We start from the raw sequence: 24,993 nt of genomic DNA on the forward strand, positions 1-24,993 counted from the left end.
ACTTGTCTAAAAACCCTGCCTCTAACTAATGATCCCCCGGTGGATCTCTGTAAATAATTCAGCTGGCCTGGCTGAAGAGTATGAAGGTGGAGTTAGCAAAATGTCCATTTTCTGTCCAGCAGTTGTTTCAACATCTGGATTTGCTTTAAACAAGGCATGGATGAGATGGGCCAACTTCAATACTGTTGGTGGTTTAATAGAAAATATTCCCATTTTCAGCTTTGGGCTCTTTAAACACATACATGGAGGGTAAGAGAATTTGATGGCACAGACAGACTTCTATCTCACAGTCAAGCACTTTGGAACTGAGGAAAAGAAAATTCTTTCTCTAAGGGCACACAGCCGGCTAGTGACAGAACCAAGGGCAGAATCCTCCCCAAGCACCACCAGAGCAGGCTGTCCACACGACTCCACAGCAGCTAGGAAGCAGAGAGGGCGGTGCTGGAGTCATGGGACCTGACGACGGATGGACACTGGTCATTATCTGATTCCCCCTCTTGGGGGAGTAAGAAAAACTACAGAAATAATAAACATATAAAGCCAGCATTTAACAACACACAGAAGAATTCTAGCCCAGCTGTGGTGGCTTTAGAAATAGGATCAGGGAGGAAGTATCTCTGCTCCTCACACAGCAGGGGAAGCCATGGGAAGCAGTATGTCCAGGAGATAGCCAGTGCCAGCCTGGGGATCAAGTAAAACAAACAAACAAAAAACAAAACAAAACCCCAAACAACAAAAAAGCTTCCTGTGGCAGCAGATTCTGGATGAAAAGAAAGCACCTGGGGGTCATCTGTGGTCCAGATAAGAGACTAAGAGACTGCAAAGCTCGGGGCAGGAGGGGTCGGGGTGGGTTGGTTACATTTTAATGGAAAATCAGGTCACTTTTCTGTGTTCATCAAAAACACTTACTCCTCTCTCCTGTGGCTTCACTGAAACACACACACCATCTTACATACATACCGCACACCATCATACCACACATACACACACACACACACACACACACCATCTCACCATAAGGCACACACACACTTTGGTAAATTCTCTATCACATCTCTTCTTCTAATGTTTAAGCTGCTGCTAAAGCCACGGGGAGGAATCTGCCTTGAGAAAGCTGTGAAAATCATTCCAAATGTGAGGATTATTAAATAACCTCAACGCCCAGGGACTTCAGGTGACAACTCAACACCTAGTCCTGGCTGGTTCGGGTGTAAGACCCTGCTGTTGGAGTCCCAGACAGAGGCATGCAGCAACAAAGAGCTTGAACCTTCTCTAGGAGCTGCTCTCCCAGAACCCTTTAGGACCGGAAATGGGAGGGGATGGAAATGAGAAGCACAACAGTGTTCACTTTAAAAACTCCTAGTGAGTCAGGGGGCTGCACAGAAGCAGCCTGCATCCTGTTCCTGCTCTCTGCCACTCACAGAAAGCCCACTTTGCCAGTCCATCATACAATATGCAGTTTCCCCAAAGTATTAAAAAAAGAAAAGACATATAAAATGCAAGAAATGGATTCATTGGGGGTGGAGAGAGTCATTCTAAGACCGGTAATCGCTCAGATCACTGTTCTCAAGGTACAGTATATAGGAGAGGTGTTAGAGAGCAAATCCCTTTGAGAATCCATACAACAGAACCCTGCTTAAAGGAAGACATTTCCTGAACCCTCCTGGTAATACAGGAGCTCTGGATCCACATGGCTGGACCCTAGTCCTGGCTTCGTGTTGCTGTGTAACTCTGAGCCTCTTATTTCTCCTGTGCCCAAGTTTGCTACGTGACATGTACCTACATCATCAGGTTGCTGAATGAGACGTAAGTGTGGAGAGCTTAAAGAATTGTGGGCTCAGAATGGCACTGCCCACTGCCTCTGTCTGTTTCATTGTCACTATGCAGCTGGCTTTCTTGATTAATCAGCAGGTATCACGCTGTGGCACAGCACAAAAAATCTATACACTGTAGTCTAGGCTGGCCCAGAACTCGTTTTGTACTATAGACTGGCCTCAGATTCCAGAGAGCCTCCTGCTTCAGCCTCCCAGGTGCACTGACTGATGATGGTTGTGAGTCACCAAATCTTGCTTTGCTTCAAAACTTTCATATGATTGCATGGAAGGGAGAAGAGAGCTGTATGGGATGGGATGGAAGTCACTGTTCTTCATACAGCGGTACCAAGGACACGGCAAAGCAACAGGTGACCTGGAGACACATGTGCTGCCGGTTCCTGCAAAAAAAGCCACCGAGCGCTAGCCTTCCTATTACTCTTCTTACCAGCATCAAGATGCTGGCACTGAACAAATACATGAATGAATGAACAAATGAATGAATGAATGAATGAATGAATGGCAAAGAGTAAGACACGAATGGAAAGCTATTCCAGTTCTACGTGGTGAGGGCCTGAGCATCCCTGGATTGTAACAACACGAGAGGGACCTTGTCATTCTGAAGTGAGCTGCTCATTGTTCTCTGATGTCTCAGACAAAGATGTCTGTGCTGCTGTCATAGAGACAGAGAGCTGGCTGGGATATGATTCTGAGGGTTTTTCTTTCCCATGTATCTCCATTCTTTTCAGGACACAGTGGTGTCGTGTCGGGTAGGTAGGCTGTTTATTACGAGATCTTTATTGAATCCAGCCCAGAGTTTCCAGGTGTTAAAGGGGTAGAGAGTTTGCAATACCTTTCAAAGGTAGGCCCTCACACTCAACTCTAGAGAGAGGTGGAGGGGGAGAAGAGGAGAGGGAGGTGGAAGGGAGAGGAGGGGGAAGAGAGGGAGATCACGCATACAAGTACTCTTCCACACACATTTCTACAGGGAGACTGGGCCAACAGCCAAAACATGCAATCCTCCTCAGCGACCACAAATCTCTGTTTACGCAAAGTTTCAGCACAGACTCCTGGAACTTGTGAATACTAAAAAAAAAAAAAAAAGAACCAAACTCTTGATTGTGCCAAAGTTAACAAAAATATAAGACGGGGTCCTATGAAAGAACAGAACCAGGGAGAGTGGGCATTGTGTTCTCTCCAAGACTATTTTTGCCTGTGGTGTGTACTCATCATTTGGGTTCGTTTTAGCCAGAGGCAAAGCTTGAAACGGGAAAGTCAACACCCAGGTCGGGCCAGGAGTCACAGCTGAAGGAAAAGGCAAGACCAAATAGCAAGCAAGTAGAGATGGGAGTCAGATGCCTTCTTAGGGTCCTTTTCAAATAGGAAGTCCCAAGTGGGGACGGATACACAGAAACACATTATTTGCAAGTTTAATTAAGTTACCTTGTTTTTCAGTTTATCTGTTCCTAGGAATCATGCACACACACAAAATTCAACTTGAGTAATTGCTTTTAGTATGTAAACCTAGAAATTCTTGGGTCTGTTTGCCCATGCGACCGAAGGCTATCCTTTGTGAATAGTGAGTGCTACACCCTGTCATTACTTCTCAAAGGGCAGATAGTCCCACTCAGGGTTGCAGACACACACTGCAAGCATCTATGACATCACTGTTAAGGATAAGACCAGAACCTTGCAGGAGAGAAAGCAGACCGTCGGCACTCATCCTCTGGGGAGAGACCTCACGTCGTTATGCCAAGCGACCACATCTCACACTTAGAAAAGGAAGAACGTACAGAAAGGGAGCAGTGTGGAAAGTGAAGTTAGAGAATTCACTGCAAAAACCCACTGCAGACCGTACCTTGAATAATTCAAATTCCTTCTTTGGCATCAAAAGCTAATGACAAATGATTGGCATAAGTTAAGTACATATGTCATGTCAGGCCAGGAACATAACAAAACAGCAAGCCCAGGAAACAGACTTCTACTTTATCAATTTACACTGCCATGAGAAACAGAACACCAATGTTTTGTCGTCTTTTTCTATTTTGAGGTAGAGTCTTACTATATTAGCCCAAGATGACATCACATTCCTGGTGAGTCACCCTCCGCCCCCATCCCTGAGTCCTGGGAAGATGGGCACGTGTCTCCACACAGAAGGATAAGAATTCTCAATATTAAGTGTTTGTTTGGCTTGTGTGACTTCTAATATGGCCAAATCCCTCTGGGAAGGTGCAAGGATCTACTGGAGACTTGAGTGTCACAGGAGTTCCAGTGCTCAGATAACTCAGTGTGGCAGCCGGAATAATGAACTCTATGAAAGGCCTGGACACTCCGTCTCCTTCAGGTCTCGATCTGACAAACAATGAACTGCTTCACAGTCTATGCCATAAAGCTACTACATGAATCAGTGACGCCAACGGTATCACAGTAAAATTAGAGCCAGGAACTGTGTCTTTCTCAAGATTGAAAATGAAAAGTCTTCTTCCCTAAGGCACGGGACACAAGGCACTAGGGTTCTGAGGCTATGCCTGACAGATCCCATCCTCGCTAGAGGACTCACTCCAGAGAGCCAGCTCACGTGAAGACAGCTGCCAAAATGGATAAACCAAGCAGGCAACAAAATCCTGAAACGGTGGTATGTGCGAGCTTTGGGAAGTCTTCAGTGATCATTGGGAAGAGCCTGTCCCACACCATCTACATCATAGATACATTTAACCTTAATATAAAGAAAGGAGAAGCACTGTAACGCCAGCACATACATTCATGCATGTGCTAAGGCATGCTGAGTGCGAACATTTAATAGACTCTGAAGGTAAGGGCGATAAAAGATGGAGTTCTACCCTCCAGCGGTCTTGGGGCCACATCAATGGGCAAGGAGAAAAAAATTATATTTGTTAGAAATACTATAAATTGGTATAAAAAAGCATCCAGAGGAGCAGTAACTTATTCGTAGGAAATGAATCAGAAAATAGTTCCCTACTGTCTCTCCACGTTGTTCTTCAGTTGCTCTCAAAAATACAACCAGTTCAACCTCAAAGTGATTAACACACAAAGGCACTTGATTCCTGTTCCTGGAAATCTGTAAATATTACGTTTTGCTCAGAACCCAAGTTACCTGTATGGTGTGTGTGTATGGGGGGTCGGCACGCCCCACTCCAGATTCCGGGGATCTCACAATATCCATAATGTTATTTGGCACAAACCCAGAGTCTCCACTGGCATTCCGGACTTTCCACCACTGCTTCCTATCATCAAGTATCTGACATTAGGCAGGAAACAAAAGAGAAATTTTGGTAATAAAACCCACTCACAGGCAAAGTTCAAATTTATTTCTCAATTTTAATCAAGAAAATTCTTTTAACTTCTGACAATGAACTGAGTATGAACACGTAAGGCTGAAATTCTTAGGAAGTACATAAAGCCTTATAGTTACTGATATTTGCATAATTACTATGGCAAATCTACCCCCAAGTATATACTTTGTCCCTGAAATGTACCTGCATCATCTGAGGTACTCAAAGGGCAATAAGATGGCCATTCTGGAAAGTTCTACTGTTTCCACTTGTGAAATAGAAAGAGAAAATATATAAACTATTTTTTTTAACAAAATGCTTTGTATCTATTCAAGAAAATGTACTCTAAACTATAGACTAAGAAACACTACGCTCAACGTGATGTAGTCTATGCAAGAATTCTCAGAGAAGAGGAAATGTTTTCTTTGACTAAACCGTCATGATTCCTCTCCACTGAATTTACAACCAGCCTTGATTCCAAAGTGAACAAACCCCAAAGAAAGACAAGGCACACCTTGAAATTCCTTCCCTCTCCAAAATTGCTCTATGTCTCCCTCATGTGAATGCTCAACACTATATGGGGTCATGTAAACTAAACAGCTAGTACTTCTAAAGAAACACAGATGCCCAGGACACACTGCGTGCAAAGAGACAAGTTCTTAGTCTCGCTTTCTCTCGCAGAAGGTTTGGAGATGTATTAGAAGACACAGCATGCTTACTGTCTCAGAGGAATGAGGGGTGAAATCAGTTACCTCTAAAACTTCGTCCTTCAGGACCGAGAGCTCACTGCTGTTCCTTGCCGTGAACTCGTACTTGGATTTGGCGTACTTCTTGGTTTGTGTTTTGACTGACTCATGACTTCTATTAAAAAAAACAAAACAAAAAAAGGAAGAGCTCTGTCATTCTGCTAGTTTTTCTAAAGCCTGAGAGCAGAAGTAAACACGAGGGCAGGTTCAACCCTTTCAAAGGTAGGAGAACTAAAAGGAACCATTAACAAACGGGCTGGGAAGATGCCAGCTAAGGGAGGGCGCTGCTCCTGCGCAGAGGGCTTGAGTTCCGTTCACAGCACCATTACGGGCTAACAGCCACCTGTAACTCCACCTTCAGGGGGTCTGACAACGTTTTCTGGCCTCCATCTGGCACACGTACAGGGTGGGAAGAGGGACATGCACACACAAATAAATGAGTTTTTTGCTTCTTGTTATTTGCTTGCTTTTTTTTTTCTTTTGGTTGTTTTGTTTTTTCAGAACAAAAGCTAAGGTCGGACATGGTGACATATGCCTAGAATGCCAGCATGTGAGAAGCCGAGGCAAGAGGATCCGGAATTCAATGTCATCTTGGACCACACATCCAGTGTGGGGGCAGCTGACTATGTGAAACCCCATCTCAGACAGACGGAAGGAAGACCACCTGTGGGAGAGTGACAGTGCCAGCACATGTGCCAAGAGAGGACAGAGAGTGAGTGAGTGAGGGATGCACAGAATAGAGAGAGACAGAGAGTGAGTGAGTGAGGGATGCACAGAATAGAGAGACAGAGTGTGGGTGTGAGTTGTACAGAATAAAGACAATGCCCGCAGCACGACCTCAGTCACAAGTCGATTTCACTCACCCAAGCAACATTTCTAAACCAACTAGACACACTAGAAATTATGTATGGGGGCCATTTTAAAGAAACCTTTGCTTAGTTACCAAAAGTACAAGGGAGGGGATCCTTCAAGTGTGTGGCCAGCAGCCTTTTCGAGCAAAGAAGAAAACACACTTTTATTTTGCCATAAGCTTTTTAAATTATAATAACTGATATATGGGCCCCATTTTTAAAAGGATATTTTCTTTGGAAATCAAATACTACTTCAAATAATTCAGCATTAATAGATTTAACAATATTTTTAACATTATTTTTTTAGGTGAACAATTAAAAACCTCATGCATTAAATAGTATTATTATTTCCCTCATATCTGGGATAACGTTTCAACAATAAAATGATAATGCTGAGTCAGGAAGATTTTATTCCTGACCTCTTCCAATCACATTTTGACACTTCCTCACAAAGACCTCACAGACACAGGCCAAAGATGGTCATCCATCCGGTTGTCGGGCATGCTGAGTCATACCTGGGCCTTCAGAGGCCAGGTATCAGACAGGGTGAGCCTACATCACAGATCTACTGGCTCTCTCAGACTCTTGTCCCATCAGATATGGGGGACCAGTACAAAGAAAGTGTTGTAAGCTGTATGACTACCAGTCATTTTCACCATGTTAAAATAAAAAGTGAAATTATGCCATTAATTACCATACATTACACATTTTCATTTTGCTTTTTAAGTAAGCTCTCATATTGTAGTACAAGGTGGTGTAGAATTCATTATACAGCCCAGATTGACCTCAAACTCATTGAGATTTTCTTGTCTCAGACCCCTGAGTGTCGAGATTACAGGCATCAACCAACACCTGGCTTGTTATCAATACGTTATGAATAATCACAGTTTAAGGCCTGTTATTCTTGGATTCTACATCACTACCTAAACTGACAGTTTTGCTACTTATATATTTATAACATATACTAATATTATTAATATATATTTATATTATATAACTTATATATTTATATTATATACAATGTAGCTTATTTATTTTATTTCTACATAACTTATATAATTTATAATATGTAATATTATATGCCATTATATATTTATGTTATATTAAGGTATATTCTAATATGCATGGGAAAACTGGGGAATAAAGAGATCCACCCACCCCAAAGGATAGCAATTTCAGTTCTTTCTCTTTCTTCCTATTTTTTTTCCTTCTATAATTTGCAAAAGAACCACCACGGATAAGAGGGAGTGGATTGTATTCTAAGAAAGACTAGAAAACATCATGCAACTGAGTATCTGCATGTATCTGAATTTGTATGCTCAAAAGCTGTAGCCAGCCACGGCAGTGCCTTGAAGGAGACAGCAGCCTCAGAGGGGTTACAATGGACCAAGTAAAGAATTTGCAGACAGACAGCAACTGAGCTGCCTTGGCTGTCCTGACAGATGGCATCTCTCAGTTGGGATCACTGTAAACTGGATGGTTGCCAGTTGCTGGGATCACTGATTTTCTATGTTTCAAAGAAAATGTGTCATTACTGCAAAAGCCACCAGAAAGTCCTCATCTGATGTGATACGCACAAGGGTCCTGAGTTTACCTTTATGATTAGGATCAAATGCAGTTGTTTTTACATGCAAGAACTTCAGTAGGTGCTGTGTGAACTGTGTCCATTATTCTGTCAGACCGTCATGCCACGAGGTAGCTCATTTTACCTTTGAGAGACTATGGCTTACTGTTAGCTGGTGTGGCTGGCTACACAGAGAACCCCTGAGATTCCTGCTGCCTCTGCTCTGTAGTTTCATTGTTTTGGTTTCTCTTAATACCAGGTCTTGCTAAGTAGTCTGGTACTCATCATGTATCCCAGACCAGCCTTGACCTCAGATGTTCTCAAAGGCAAATCTGAAATTCAATCACAATGTTAACCTTTCGAGTTCATAAAATTCTTATCTGTCATAGATTTCCAAATTTACATTTTATCGCATTACAGTAACAGCATTACTTTAACTTCCTAAGTCAATTTTGAAAGATAACGGTTGAGAGAATAAATCGAAGTCCCCGAGAGCCTATAAAGATCACACAGAACAAGGTAAGCTTTTAAAGACACTGGAACACACTGCCACAGTCGATGGTAGAGGCTAAGCCGTGGGTAACGGGTACCTCACAGTTTCAGGTGACCTCATAGGCATGTGAAGACTAAAATGCTGGGCACAACCATTTAGTCATCTAGCCTATCAAATCTGTCCTTACCTAGTGAGCATGTGTGTGTATGTGTGTGTGTGTGTGTGTGTGTGTGTGTGTATAAGGCTACATACACATGCGTGTGCATGCTTATGGAGACCTAAAACTGACATGCAGTGTCCGCCCCTATCATTTTCCATTTCACACACTGAGGGAGGTTCTATCCCCAAGCCCAAAGCTCATCAGTTCTGGCTTGTGGGGCTAGCTAGCTTGCTCTGGGGGATTCCCTGTTTCTGTCTCCCAGATGCTAGCTAGTGTAAGTGGCCTCCATGTCTGCCTAGCTTCTGGATGTTTCTAAGAACCCAAACTCCCTTTCCACACTTACAGGGCAAGGGCTCTATCCAAGGAGCCATCTCCCCACTCACTAGACATTTTTTAAATAATTAAAACTCATATTTATATGCTGGCATTTTCAAAATACATTATTCATTGCTGACTTTTCTTTGAACGCAATTTAATATGTTAGTGGTGCCCTCAGAGCAACACCTGCGCAATTTCCATGGGTTGCCTCCTGTCATCCTTAACAAAGCTCCCCCCACCTTTGAGACAGGGTATCATGTGTCCCAGGCTAGCATGGAACTAGCAGACGTGGCCTTGAACTTCGGACCCCTTGTCTTCACCTCCAAGTGATGGATGCGACAGGCATGTGCCACGTCATGGCTGTCTGTGGTGCTGAGAATTGAACCCAGGACTTCACACGTGCTGGGCAAGCAATGAACGGCCTAAGCAACGTGCCCAGCTCTCAGACTCTACAGGTAAACAATGTATTGAAAAAGCAACTCCTTATGGAGAGAGAAATGCTGTGATGCTCCCCAAACGAATGTGCAGTCCACTATGCTCCTTATACCAACATCTCACAGATTCCTTCTCTGCTGGTTTAGGCTGGTGTTTATGTAACCTTAACTACTGGAAAACATTTTTGTAAAAGAAGGAACTTCATGGAGTTTTTAAAAAATTTCTTTTAGATTTCCAATTCTCCCTGTTTGGCTAAATTAAAGCTTTAAGAAATAAAAATACAAGGAAATGGAATGGAAAGGCATGGCCCCTATTTAAACAGTTAATTATATCTAATGCAAATACACACACACACACACACACACACACACACAGAGAGAGAGAGAGAGAAACAGACAGACACAGTGAAAGGGAATGGGATAAAAACAGTCCCACACCATAGACCAGGCTAGCCCAAAACACACCATGTAGCCAAACATGACCTTGAATTCACCATCCTTATACCTCAGCCAACACAAGTGCTGGAATTACAGGCATATGCTGCCATACCCTACCTGGTGTATTCTAATGAGTCTAATATTCTATCTACAAGAGGGGAATTTTAGGTTTTTTATTTTGTTTTTAGTCTTCGGTAGATGCAAAAAAAAAAAGGTAGGAATTGTTTCCTTTAAGGTTACTGAGCTCGGAACTCTGGGAAATCTCATTGTAGAGGGAGTGAGTGTGGATGGGCCCTGGGCATGGCATGCGTGCTGAGGTCATTTGTCACCTTCCACCTTGTTTGAGACAGGGTCTCTTGCATACAAGCCTAGCCAGGGGAGCCTCCTGCCTCACTGAAGGAGCTCTGGGCTACAGAGCTAACATGTCTAGTGTATGTAAGTCTGGGTATCAGAACCTGGGCCTTCATGCCTGTACATGAGCTAACATGTCTAGTGTATGTAAGTCTGGGTATCAGAACCTGGGCCTTCATGCCTGTACATGAGCTAACATGTCTAGTGTATGTAAGTCTGGGTATCAGAACCTGGGCCTTCATGCCTGTGCATGAGCTAACATGTCTACTGTATGTAAGTCTGGGTATCAGAACCTGGGCCTTCATGCCTGTGCATGAGCTAACATGTCTACTGTATGTAAGTCTGGGTATCAGAACCTGGGCCTTCATGCCTGTACATGAGCTAACATGTCTAGTGTATGTAAGTCTGGGTATCAGAACCTGGGCTTTCATGCCTGTGCATGAGCCATGTCCCCTTTGCTCCTCCCACCCCCACCCCGGAAAGCTCTCAGAGACTATCTGGTAGAAACAGTGGAACAACCAGCAAAGTTTAAAGATGATTCTTTCCTCATACTACATAGATCACAGTTGTAGTGTCTTCTAAGAGAGCAGAAGTCACCCAGTAGACTGAGAATGACAGATTAGAGGTCCTAACTCTCCTGAGCATCAAAGCCAATGCTGTCAGGGACTATGGGAACCTTACCAAATCATTAACTGACAAAGCAAAGCCTGTACCTGCTGCACCCTGTCCCTACCCTCCCATCCTCCACCCCCACACCCTATTAGCCCAAGTCACCCACAGCTACCCGTAGAGCTCCACGTGGCACCGGCTGAGTGTTACCTGTCTACATGGCGACTGGGTGTCGACTTGAAAGCCATGGCCTCCGCTTGGTCCGGATGTGGTCCTCTGCTGTACATGCTGTTATTGAACGCATAGCCATCGACTGAAGAATAGCTGGACACACTGGAATGCTGGAAGACAGAGTTACACTAGAGTGTCACCAAGCACTGCTGGCATGAGCTCCCGTCAGTCAACCCGAACCGTGCCCTAAACTGTAACTCGTTTCCATTGTAACAGCTCACAAGCCATGACACAGGGTGATTCATGTTTGTCATTCGTGTACAGGTTAAATCTTGATTCTGAAAATATTAGACAGAAAGGCAGGAAGGAAGCTCTTGCCTGAGGAATGTCAGCAACAGATGATTTTGATCTTAGACTTTAACACTGTAAACAATAAAATTGGAAGATGACCTTTAACCCTTGCCCTCTGTAATTAACAGTCACTTCCAGATTTTACAGGGTTTCTATATGTAAAAAGAAATGTGGAAGAGTTCCCTAGATGCTGAGGCAGATGGATTCCCTGAAGTTGCATTATTTTGGGGCAACTTCTGAACTTGGGAAGGTCTGGGGAACATCTAAGCTGGAGAGCCAAGCAGCCACTGCTAATAAAAAGGCTGGTAAGAACAAGGCTAAGTTCTTCCACAGGCAATGTCTCCCGTGGACCGGTGAGGATGTCAAAAACCACAACTACAGATCCACCTGGATATACATACAGCGGGGAGCAGATGCTCACAAAAAATACAAATATTTTCCAGCCATGCAAAACCCAGATCAGTCAATTCCACTAATCATTTCCCCAAGAGCCAGCAGAGACGTAGAATTCAACTAGGTCATTTGAAAAAACAAAAACAAAAAAATACCCCAAAACTCAAGGCCTGAACAGCTGGGGACAGAAGTTGCTACAGTGATTCCCACCCTTTGCCTATTTCTTGGACAGAACAGTTCCTGGCCAGTATGAAGTCACAGGTCCTGAGAGTGACTGGGCATGCCAAGGAGGACATCAGAGGGCAAGCGACGACGTGCCAGCTATGTGGCCCGGCAGAGCATGCTGAGGGTTCAGAGGAAGCAGGGAAGTCCATAGTGTCACCCACTCTCCTCACTTGAGGTCACCTGTGCCTTTCAAGTCTAAACAAAATCGCCTGACCCTGAATTGCTCAAGGCTTGCTTAAGGGCATTTACTGTAGTAGGAATAAAGTATAACAAAGTCTCTCCTAGCAAGTTGACATTGCTCAGGAACTTTAAGTCACCATCACCTGCGCTCCTTTCCCCCTAAATCTCAACCTAGCAGGCTTCTCTCATTTCATCTTCCTAAGCCTCTGCAGGGTCACTTAGATCACAAGACGGAAAATTCTCTACAGCGGGAAAATGCCAGTCCATGACAAGAGAGCAGACTGACTTACACACTCACAGCCTAGAACACACATACTGTTCCTCTTTAAGCACAGGAACTGCGAAAGGACTCCCAAAGGTGTGACTTTCCAAGGCACACATGATTAAGTGGCATATTTTCTTGTGTAAGATAAGAACATCCTAAGCTGGACAGTTCTGTGACTTGAAAACAGCTGTTGCTATGGAAACACCAAGTGAATTACTATTTCCTGTGTGCTTGTACTCCCCCTCCCCCAACACACACACACACACACACATACACACACACACACACACACAGCAACTTTCTAAATGGAAGAAAAGTTCACAAACTCAGGCAGGGCCATATGCTGCTCGATCAGTGACCAGAGTATGATGTCACCGTCTCAGGCATTTAGACAAAAGGTCAGGTATGAAGTCTCATCTTCCTTCTTATGCAGCCAGAGAGAAAACAGTCACATTCACAGAAAGAGGACTTCAAAGACGTATGTTAACTTTAGTTTTAAATTCTTCTGGATTATAACAGACTGCCTTTTAGAGGAAAAAATCTGTGTTTGTGTACGTTCAGCATGTGTGTCATGTGTGCACACATATGTGACCCTGAGGTTGACATCAATGGCTTCTTATATTGCTCCCATCTTAGAGACAGGGTCGGTCACTTGCTGAGCCAGAAACTCGCCGATGGAGTGAGACTAGCCAGTCAGCGAGCCCCAGGGACCCTCCTGTCTACCCACCCACCTCTAGGATTTCAGGTACACATCACCCTGTGTGACTTGATCATGACAGGTGGGTGACTAGGGCTGGCGAAGGGTCCTCCTGCCTACTCATAGTTCTGTTTCTGTTGAGCCATCTCTCCAGCCCATAGAGTGCAAAACATTTCCTATAAAAACATCCCTATCCAAAGAAAAATTCTGTCCAAGGGAACAATTTAAAGAGATTTAACTTATATACACGTTCCTTCTTAAAATCGGTCAGAGATACTGCGATTTGCTAATGCCTTTCCTCACACGGTGTTTGCCAAATTGCAGACCCACTGATCAAAGGAGTTTTACAGGAAGGTCTCGGACTTCAGGAGCTGCTTTTTCACGTAAATCCTTACCTATATGACTACACGGGTTCTGATCATCCCATTTGTACATACATCAGCTTTAAAGGTGTTCAATTTTCCTTTCCAATAGGGAAGAAAAGTCATTTTTCAAGAATATCCGCTTTGCCTAATATTTTGTTCCTCTCATTTGCGCCTCAAACAGGGCTACAGTCTAAAGTTCAGGCAATACTTGAAAGATAAAATCCATGGTATGGTCTGCAGATGCAACATCGTCAGCCATTTGTCAGAAGACGAAGGTGGTCCGCACAAACCTCCCTCCTCCACAGGCTTCCAAAGAAGATTAGGACAGGAAGAGAGAGCTGGAGGGCAGCTACAGAAGCCAGGAGAGAGGGAGGTAATGCAGAAGTAGAGAGAAGAGCATTCTACTGGGGAGGGGTGTGACAGCAAGAGGGGGAGGACAAGAGGAAGAGGAGGAAGGAGGAAGAGGAGGGAGGAATTATGGTACTTGTGAAAGAGTTGCTTGGAATCAGCAGGATCTAGGTTCAGGGAACTGCCTTGAGGGTCCAGAGAGGGGAAAGGAAAACAGAAACAGAATACACAATGCCTGAGGGCAAGCCCCTGACAGAGAAAAGGGACCAGGAGGCCTAAGGACCAGAACTAGTGGAGAATGACTCAGCTGGGACAGGGAAGGAGAAGCAGACCTAGCAGCCGTCAAACACAAGAAAGATCTCAGAGAGCTCAGAGCAGCAGCAGGAAGGGAGGGAGAGGTTTAGTCACTGGTTCTAGGTGATGACTGCCTGTGACCATCAATCACCCCCCCCCCCACAGAAATCGCATGCCATGCATCCTGACCTCTGTGGACAGCCTCTTGCTGTCCTGCTTGCGCTGGTGCTCTGCCACATTAGCCACGGACTCAGCCAGCTGGTACATGTCTTGCTCCGTAGGAACACCCATGAAGTTTAGCATCGGGGGCTCCCAGCCGTTGCGGAACCTCGGGACATAAGGCGGGATGAACTGTTCCTTTGGCCACTCCGCTCTGTGGAATGACATCAAGTTGATGGGTTAAACAATGTGTTCTCAGTCATGATTCCTTTCTATTGGGCTAGCCAAGCACAAAAACAACTCTGTTCCCCAGGAGGCGAAAGAAAACCTGTTTGTGGCAGTATTCAAACAAATAAAGCAAAGAGCGATTCAATTCCGCTGCATGATCCATTTCTCTACTTGGCCTTAACTTTGCCTGAAGCCTGATGCTCAGCATGGGTGTAGGTTTCAACACTTGTGCATGAGAACAGAAATGCAGTTGTGTTTAAAGCATGGGTCTCTGTGCATCTCTCCCTTTAGAACGGTGGGGTACCTTTGCAAACAGAAACATCTAAGACTGCTATGAAGGTTTGTGATTTTTTTTTAAACTGAAGAATCTCCTAAAATGAAACAGATGGCCAACTTTATAAATTAGAAGCACCAGCTTCATTTTAATCAGGAAAGTCAACCACTCTGTGGTCAGCATCAACACCCACTCATCAGCTAATGCCACCGAGAGACTGCTCACACAGCTCTCAACATCTCAAGTCACAGAAGACGCTACCATGGAGGCTACAGCTTTGCTTTTCCACCGTTCCCTTTGCTTTCTCTCCACAGGTGATGAGCTCTTAGGGGACAGTTCTACTATGATGAAATGAGCCTTTTACTCAAATTATCTGGTGTCTTCTCGGTCCTTTCCCTTTTTATGAGTTTTTAAGTCCACACTTACTGCCTAATACCCTTAATGAGGACCTGAAGTGACCCTTTGCTTCCTGTGTTAAATGCTAATTATAGCCTTCCTTTTGATGCAGATATTTAAACCATTGTTACATTTTCTGATTTTGTGGTAGGGCTGAAACATCACTGAACACCTTAAGCTATTTTTGCATTCTATGAGGTGTGACATTTAATAAGCCTTATAGAAAAAAAATTAAACCTGGTCGAAGCTGGTCATAAAACATCACAGCTGGCATAAACCTAACATTTTACAAATATATTTAAGCTGCTTCAACACAGCATAGAATATAAAATGAGAGTAGGAGAGATGGTTCAGCAGTTAAGAGCACCAGAGTTCTCCTAGAGGACCCAGGGTTAGGGCCCAGCATCCACATGTAACTTCAGTTCTAAGAGAACCAAGACCTTCTGGCCTCTGTGTGCCCCAGGCATGCATGTGGAGCATATACATACATGCAGGTACTCACATAGAGATATAAGGTAAAAGCTACTCAGTCTTTTAATGAAGACATAAATAACATGAAAACTATAGGACATGATCTACTAACGCATGGACATTATGAATAAGCACACACAGACGAACAGTATTTGCAGCATGAAGAGCAGTACATAGCAGCACTTTCAGGCGGTTCAGTTTTGGGAAACAGAGTCCAGATTTTATTCCCCCACACATAGCAGTCGAAGTCCAGCAAGCAAGCGAGACTGTCTTGTGTGTTCCAATAAAAGAAAAAAAAATGATGAGTTGGTCCACATCTTTTAGACTAGCCCTCCTGGGGGACAAGGACAAACTTCTAGAGACTAGCTGCTTAGTGGTCACAACGCTGAGTTATTTGCTCTGCACAGGAAAAGAAAGAATTTTGGGGTGTCCCATAAAGCTGGAAATGCTGTAGGAACAGCCCTGCTTGGCACATGTCAGCTGTTGCTAAGTCTGTCCTTCTTATCTCTTTATTGACAAGTGATGATGATTCTAAAATTAGCCCCACATCTAACCCCAGAGAAAGCTGATTACCGAGGAGCCAATGCTATACCACTACCCCCCACCCCCACCCCCACTCCTCTGCCTCTGGCTACTTTTGTCCCTGACTATGGTGGCCCTGGCTGGCAGACTCATCTCTGAAAAACAGTTGCATGGGTCTGGTAGTGTATTTAGAGTTCTAGGCAGTTAACTCAGCAACTTAGCAGATACCTGTCTCCAAGTCAGAGAGAGAATGAAAGAGGGTGGGCGGAGGAGAGCACAGACAGGCCCGTGTCATACTCTTGCTCACCAAGGTTGGTCGTTCTCCACAGCCTTCACAAGCTTCAACAGCTGTGAAGCCGTCCTCACCAAGGCGCTGACCTCTGGCTGCCTCCTGTTTTTACGCCACTCCTCTCCCAACCTTTCTCCACAACTGCCTGCTACCCTGAAGCTCCTCCTCCCTCATCTCTTAACTCTCACTGCCTCCTGTTTTCTTTTGTGCTTCTCTGTCAACTGCTCTACAGTTACAGAAACCCTACACATCCCACCGAAGGGCCAACCAGCAAGGGAATTATAAACCGCAGAGCATACACTGTGTGCGTGCGTGCGTGCGTGCATGCGTGCGTGCGTGCGTGCGTGTGTGTGTGTGCGTGTGTGTGTGTGTGTGTGTGCGCGCGCGCACGCGCACGCGCACGCATGCGTACCCACTTGGATTGTTAGCTGCTGTCTTGACATGCCAGCTCTTCTTGAGAAACACCTGCCCTTTCTCTCGATCCTTTCCCATCACCTACCATGCTGATGAGTCACAATCTGCTTATGTCACCTTCCTCTACTTCTGCATACATTTCCTTTACTTGACAACATTATTTTACTTTTTTAAATTTTTTAAAAATTATATTTACTTAATCAACTTTGTGTGTGTGTGTGTGTGCGTGCAAGTGTGTACATGCGTGTGTGTGCATTCATGTTGAAGAGGTTGTGCATATGCAATGGCATGCATCTGGAGGTCACAGCACAACTATGCCTGGTCAGTTAGTTCTTTTCTTCTACCGCGTGGGTCTCAGGGCTGGGACTCAGGCTGTCAGGCTTGGCAGCAAGCATGTTCACCTGATAAGCCATCTCTCTGGCCCCACATGACAACTTCTCTCTCTGTCTCTGTCTCTGTCTCTCTCCCTTTCTCCCTTTCTCCCTCTCTCTCTCTCTCTCTCTCTCTCTCTCTCTCTCTCCTGTTTTTGCTTTTCTGTTTTTCATTTTTGTGTTTTTTTTAGACACAGGGTTTCTCTGTGTGTTGCCCTGGCTGTCATGGCTTCTGTTTTGTAGACCAGGCTGGCCTTAACCTCACAGAGATCCACCTGCCTCTGCCTCCCCAGTGCTGGGATTAAAGACATGTACCACCACTGCCTGGCAACAACAAGCTTCTCAATGACATGGGCTTCTCAATCCCACAACATGTAGTTCTTTACACAGAATCTTACATAAATGTTTCCCTGGTTAGTGCGACAGCATCACCGGTCCTTACGCTGTACTGAGGACTGAGCTTTTATGCACTTACCTGACTTTCACCCAAGTGTCGCCCAGTGACATCCACAGCTGCCGTTCATCTGCAGTGACTGAATAGTTTAAAAAATCAACTGTGTCTTTAGTCAACAGTGGGCTGAGGACTGAACTGGCCAGTTCAGGACCGCCTGTTGCCTGGATCACCTAGATGGAGAACAAATCTTATTATCAAGAAGATGATTATTTGTACACTCTGTAATTTTATGCACAAAACCAACTGCAAAAACAAAGCACTATTTCTCTGTGTTAAAATAAGTGAGAGAGTGAAAAACTGCTTCTCTACCTGACTCATCCAGAACAAGGATGCATTACTGTATAAACTTAAATAGTTTAAGGTCATTCACAGCAGCCACGTACTGGCTATATGCATCCATTACTTTCCCTGCAAAACACTAATAGCAGTGCAGACAGCCGTTATCCACTGACTTAACCATCCATAACTTCTACAACTTTCAGATTTTAGAGATAGCAGTTGCAAATGGCAAATCTGTTATGCCAACATTGGAAGCTACGAATCCAGAGTGAATATTGTGGAGAGGGAAAGAAAGAAGCTTCCAGGCAGCAGTTTATGCATACCTGTTGAGCTGTATAACACTGAAAAGGACCCAGAGAGAGGGAGGGACGGAGGGAAGGAAAAAGGGAAGGAGGGAGGGCAGGGAGGGGAAGGGAGGGGAGAGACAATGGCAATGGTACCCCCCACCACTCCCCAGAATTCAATTCCAGTGAGTTTCCCTGATTTGATACGGACAGTTTCATGGTCAGCGGGAAACAGGTGCACACTTTGATAAGCAAAACAATGACGAGTGTTTGTCTGAAAACAGCTCCACATTTGCCTCCCCGGAGGCTGTCCTGGCTGAGGGAGGGTCCTTATCTTGTACCAGACAGGCTAGATAGAGAGTTTGTTAGAATCTGCCCTTCTCAGAGATGTGCTGCAGGGAGAAAGATTTGTTCTTGTTTTTGTTTTCTTCTCTTCCTTACATTTCAAAAATCCTTTTGAATGGCTGTAGACTGAGACAACATTTTTCAGGTGAAGGGCTCTGGGTAGGCCATGCTGTTTTGTGTCTCTGTAAACACAGGGTTTTCTAGTTCCTCTATCACTCAGAATCCAAGGCAGGCACCATATCTTTTGGCACTCGTTAATGCCAGCATGATTCTGATACAGACCTCGCCTGGTACCCACTGTCCTTAATTTGTGCAGAGTAGTGACACCCTACATTGTAATATAAAGCTTAGTTTTCAAGTTTTCTTGATGTAATGGACTTAAGTTGCAGAAGACACAACATTGGGGGAATCAGTGCAAATATTCAAAGATTATGGGGAAAGCCTTGGGCCAGCTCTACTGTGAATATAGCCCACCCTGACTAGCCAGCACTAGTCACTGTTTTGAGTCTTTGCGTTTTTTAGACAAGGTCTCACTTTGCAGTCTACACTGATCTTGCACCTTGTATGTAGTCGGCTCTGTCTTCAAACTCACAGCAATCCTCTTGCCCCAGGCTCCAAAGTGCTGGGCGTACAGGTGTGAGTCAACATGGCAGATTCCACTCTTTTTGGTTTGTTGTTTTAGGTTTTCAAAACAAGGTCTTGCCATGTAACCCAGGCTAGCCTAGAACTCACTATTCCACCCCAGCCTTGAAAGGGCTGGGGCTGAAGGTGCAGGCACCACCATGCCCGACTCTGGCACTGCGGGCTTTAGGTTTCCAGCCCTAAAAGCATTTGCAGAAAACATGCAGAGATGACTATAGGAGTGAAAGAGTAAACCGCTATGCCCTCTGGGTTGGCAGAGGGGAAAGGAAACAGATTGGAAAAGAGTTAAGTGAAGCAGGTCATGATTTCATGTCAACGAATTCAGCAGACACACACACACATACACACTCACACACACCCATGCATTATGGCTATGTCTGTGCGACACAATGAACATAGAGAGGAGAGACGTGAAGCAAAACACTCAATGTTGCCTGCTTTACAGGAAGTCCTAAGGAATGTCCTTTCCCCAGGTCCTCACTATGTAAGATGTCTGCAGGCCTGCTCTGAGCAGCACGGTCATGATGGCGAGAACGTTGGTAAGCTGTCTCTTTGGAGAAAGGCGAATATAAAATGAGTAGATGGTTTTAGATAGGCAGGCTGATCACCATGGTTAATTGTGAGTTGGGAACAAGACTTGAGGTGGTTAATGGATACCTATTTGAGACTTGTGAACATAAAAGGTTATGAAAAAAGCTGCTTTATAAGCAGGTGATAATACTAAGATAGCATCAAAGGCTTAAAGAGTGCATTTTTGTTAGTGAGCGAGTGCTGACTTCTTCCCATTTGGGTGAGATGGCTCTCACTGTTTCATTGTTTCTGTTGCTTTTGTTTTTTGACATAGGGTCTTGTTCTTTAGCCCAGGCTGACTCTCAACTCACTGTGTTGCCTGGGCTGCCCTTGAACTCCTGATTCCATGCCCTCAGCCTCTGGAGTTAAGAATTGCCAACTGCTTAACCAAATTCAATTTGTTCTAATTATTAAAGGAGTTAGTCTACAAGACTAATTCAACAACAACCAGGTTGTCAGAAATTCAATACAGGACAATATACAGACACATCCAGCAACAATTAAGGTCACCTGGACAATAACAATAGACTTCACCCCCTGATCTGTTGGCAGTCACTCCTACATCCCTGCTGATAATGCTGCTTAGCCTTGTCTGTTCACAGTTCAGGGCGGGACTCAAACTCTCCATCAGGGCTTTCCTGATCAGCTCCAGGAAGGCAGCCTGCCCTTCATACCTTTGTTCTCTTGATTTTTCTCTCTTTTAAATTTTAATACAATGTATGACATGTATTAAATTTTCTCTGGTTTTATTGACATTAAAGAACTCAGTGATACAAAATCGGGTAACATGTCTATTTTGTATAGCTATGCCTTTATTCTTTAGGGAAAAAAATAACACACATGATAAAGCAATCACATATTGGGAACAATTTTCATGCTGCTTTGCTATTCCATTAAAAAAAAAAAAGCAGCCAGACTGGAGAAATGGCTCAGCGATTAACAGCAAGTATGGTACCTCCAGAGGACCTGAGTGAGGGGCTCACGGCTGCTTGTGACTCCAGCTCCAGGAATCTGATTCCCTGTTCTTTCTTCTCAGGACAACACACACACACATACACACACACACACACACATACACACACACACACCCTCAAATACACACAATTAAAACAAATACTTTTAATTAGAGCTATTTTCAGCCACTCTACATGTTCCTTCCTCGCCCTGTCAAACCTAGTACTTTTGTGTGTGAATTCTTGAGCGTGAGTCCATCTAATTTTCCCAGTCTGTCCTGGAAAGCAAGATGTTTGTAACAATTCTAGGTTGCAATGGATTGCTGTTTATAATGTGCGCATGTGCGTGACACATCCCCGGCCATACCCGAGGTGTGTGTCCTTTTACACTCGCAAACTTCACATTCTCAGAGTCTACATGCTTGGTAAGAAAAGCAGGACCCATGTAAGGTAATCAGAGAAATGCACCTAAGTAATTCAGACCCCTGAGTGGAAGACATACTAAGATGGGTTGCTATGTTTAATTAGCAAATGCTCACCATATTTAGTGGAGTAAACAAGAAGTGAACCAGATCTGAAGCACTTGGGTTCTGGATGTGAGGCTTCAGCTTGGCCTGTGACAGCAGGAAACAAACGCATTACCACAATGCAGTCACCAAGGACGGACACTCACGCAGACGTCCAAGGCAGACCCGGGAGGACAGCGCTTCCTAGCACTTGCGCTTGGAGAGGCTCCGGCAGCGCGGAGGGAATGAGGGGAAGGACACTTAGCGAAGGAACACAGACAGTGCTTCTCAGCTAAGCGAGTCTCTCCGACACGCATGCCTTGCAGTCAGATGTTAAAATTAAAGGCCAATGGAAGCACACACCCACAAATCTACAGGGACCACTGTATCTCTTAATTTAATTTGCAGGAACATTCTCTGATCTCTTCCATCTGTTTCTTCTAATTATATACAAATAAAGCCCACCTACCAGAAGGTTGAATCCATGCTTAAACTTCTGGAAACAGTCAACAAATTCATCAGGAGGTGGGGGCTTTGCCCTCAGCGTTAAAACACCCTCTGAAGAAATAAAAAGCAGCAGAGTGTTGATGAGAACAGATTCACAATAAAGTTTATTAAGTGGGAAAAAAGGTCCACATTTGTGTCCACAGCTGGGAGACTATGCTAGATCTTCACTCTACAATATCTCTTACTCCAGTAAACTCAGAAGATCTTGTGTTGAGTGGCTGGCTCTACCCTTGGGCACTCCCAGTGACTCAAAAATCTGTAAATGTGACTAGAAGCCTTCCTCTGTTCCAGGAACTCCTGTCATCATTGGAAAGACCATAAAATTGAGTAAGTGACAAGCCCAGCTCTTAATGGCCCTGAATCAGAAGAGTTAACAGGTATAATAGCAACTGAGTAAGAGGGCAGGAGGCCGTTCTGGTTGGGAAATGGGGAACACGAACACTGGAAAGTTCTTTCAAGTAACTTTTAAAGTGGGATTTGAAAAGCTCTGCCCACCGACCGCCACTCTCACCCCTGCCCCCAGGATAGTTTGTGGAAATAACATTGTAGGATTAAAACAATACATGGAATAAGAAAGAAACCACATGTTCACAAAACAAGTAACATGAATCCAGAGAAACATGAGAACGGAGAGGCAAACCCAGCTTAGATGGTGGGTGACCTTGAATGTCAAGGTAAGAAGTGGCATTTTAATCACCAGTCCACAGACCTATATATGCTCCAGAAGGGTGAAGATGTCAACTTAGAATTCTAAGAAGGGCATCCTATTGGCAAACCCATAACCCTACTACTTGAGAAGTGGGGCCAGCAGGATCAGAAGTTCAAGGTCATCCTTAATTGTATAGCAATGTTGAGGCTAGCTCTATGAGACACTGTCTGAGACCGACTGATTGACTGATTCTCCTCACAGGACAGAACACTTTTAAGAGTTGAAAACTGCTTCCAAGCTGGGTCACAAATGATGACAGTTTCAACAATGGTTACAGATGAAATTAGGAAAATTGTTGCAGAATATTTCTGTACACTGCATAAAAATGTATTGCAGCTACTCTATTAAGAAATCACAATGAGACCAGGCAGTGGTGGCACACGCCTTTAATTCCAGCACTTGGGAGGCAGAGGCAGGTGGATCTCTGTGAATTTGCGGTCAGCCTGGCTACAGATCGAGTTTCCAAGATAGCCAGGGCCACCCAGAGAAACCCTGTATCAAAACAAAAGAAAGAGATCAGAAGAGGAGGCGTCATTTTAGAATATATGCAGAGGAACAACATCCAAGTATCTACATCCAGGACAACACTGAAGGCTGCACACTCCCCCGAAGGTCTGATAGACTTAGGAAGCTCCCCCGACCCGAGGGTCTGATAGCCTTAGGAAGCCCCGCTCACCCGAGGTCCATACCCCTGGAGTAAGGAAGCCCCGCTCACCCGAGGTCTCTATACCCCTGGAGTAAGGAAGCCCCGCTCACCCGAGGTCCATGCCCCTGGAGTAAGGAAGCCCCGCTCACTCGAGGTCCATACCCCTGGAGTAAGGAAGCCCCGCTCACTCGAGGTCCATACCCCTGGAGTAAGGAAGCCCCGCTCACCCGAGGTCCATGCCCCTGGAGTAAGGAAGCCCGGCTCACCCGAGGTCCATGCCCCTGGAGTAAGGAAGCCCCGCTCACCTCCAGGCCCTTTCTTTTTACTTTTCTTGCTCTTCTTCCTTTTAGAAAGCTCAGAAAATGCTTCAGCTGCTTTTTGGAGTTTTGTGATAAAAAACTCAATGTCATCCAAAATATGGTTTAAGATTTGCTGGAATTAGAAATAGAACAAGCTATAAAACAAAGAAAGAACTAATTTTGTTCTAGCTGCATGGTGCTAGTTAGTGAATGAGAGAAAATAAATGAGGAATGAAAATGATCCCCCGTCAAGTCAATCATTAAGAAAACATATATACATATACCTGAATCTCACTTCTATGGCTTTCTTAGGTATAATTTTACTGCATGTCTCAATACTATCAGGGAAACCAATCAGATTATTAATTTAAATTATTCTGATTTTCTTACAGTGTTCCCCACACAAAGCTTGGGGTGGGATTCAGAGAAATTTTTTATTAGGAAAACACAGGCATTTTCGTTTTGTAAATAACTGCTCCATACATGCTCTGAGGAAGTTACTTCATACCCATTAGAGAGTGCTGAGAGAACCTGAAAACACATAGCCCACACACAACGAGGCCATAAGACAACTGCTCCCCAGGGCGGAACAAACAAACAAATGCACACGAGACTGTTTCCATCATCTTTCATACTTCAGTCAACTTTCTCTAATCTGAAACGAAGGATTTTTCATGTTAAAGGGCTGGAAATTAGGGTTTGATAAATATTTAAGTATAATATAGTGTGAAACAACAATTAAATTCTAGGGCTGTCTAAAAAGATAAATGGCTTCTGCAAGAACTCTTACAGGAGACCAGAGTTAGGTTCCCAGCATCCACACTGGGCAGCTCACAACCACCAGTAACTCCAGCTCCAGGAAATCTCATGCTAACTTGAGCTGGCACCTACACACACATGCAAACATACATATTTGACCTCTGCAGGAACCTGAACACACATGCAAACACACACACCTGACCTCTGCAGGAACCTGAACACACACCTGACCTATGTAGGCATCTGCACATACATGCAAACACACACAACTGACCTCTGCAGGCATCTGTACATGCATGCAAACACACACAACTGACCCATGCAGACACCTGCACACATATGCAAACTCAATACACATGGTTAAGAATGAAAATCTTTCAAAATTAAATTCTGAATGTCAGATTCCTTTTAGTGATTTTTTTCAAAAGAATCTTGGAACATATATAGTTTAAAAGGTAAATAAATAACATCTATAATGGACATAGTCACATTGCAAGTTAATTGCTATGAATAAATAAAAATAAATACATCATTACTCTCTATAAAACATGTTTAGACT

At 44.3% G+C, this 24,993-nt stretch overlaps 1 protein-coding gene across 6 annotated transcripts in view; it reads right to left on the minus strand.

Moving 5' to 3' along the window:
• Eps8 (epidermal growth factor receptor pathway substrate 8) overlaps positions 1-24,993 on the minus strand; it is a 171,153-nt gene that overhangs the window by 16,550 nt on the left and 129,610 nt on the right. For all 6 annotated transcript variants that reach the window (XM_040743453.1, XM_040743451.1, XM_040743448.1 and 3 more), the window contains 8 exons: positions 23,682-23,808; positions 21,984-22,072; positions 21,548-21,622; positions 17,957-18,105; positions 14,547-14,730; positions 11,279-11,409; positions 5,857-5,965; positions 4,927-5,070 (listed from right to left, as the gene is read on the minus strand). In XM_040743453.1, the coding sequence (XP_040599387.1) occupies positions 4,927-5,070; positions 5,857-5,965; positions 11,279-11,409; positions 14,547-14,730; positions 17,957-18,105; positions 21,548-21,622; positions 21,984-22,072; positions 23,682-23,808 (1,008 nt within the window). The remainder of the gene's footprint in view (positions 1-4,926; positions 5,071-5,856; positions 5,966-11,278; positions 11,410-14,546; positions 14,731-17,956; positions 18,106-21,547; positions 21,623-21,983; positions 22,073-23,681; positions 23,809-24,993) is intronic.

This window comes from Mesocricetus auratus, unplaced genomic scaffold (genome assembly GCF_017639785.1).
Source record: "Mesocricetus auratus isolate SY011 unplaced genomic scaffold, BCM_Maur_2.0 Super-Scaffold_100001, whole genome shotgun sequence".
NCBI lineage: Eukaryota > Metazoa > Chordata > Mammalia > Rodentia > Cricetidae > Mesocricetus > Mesocricetus auratus.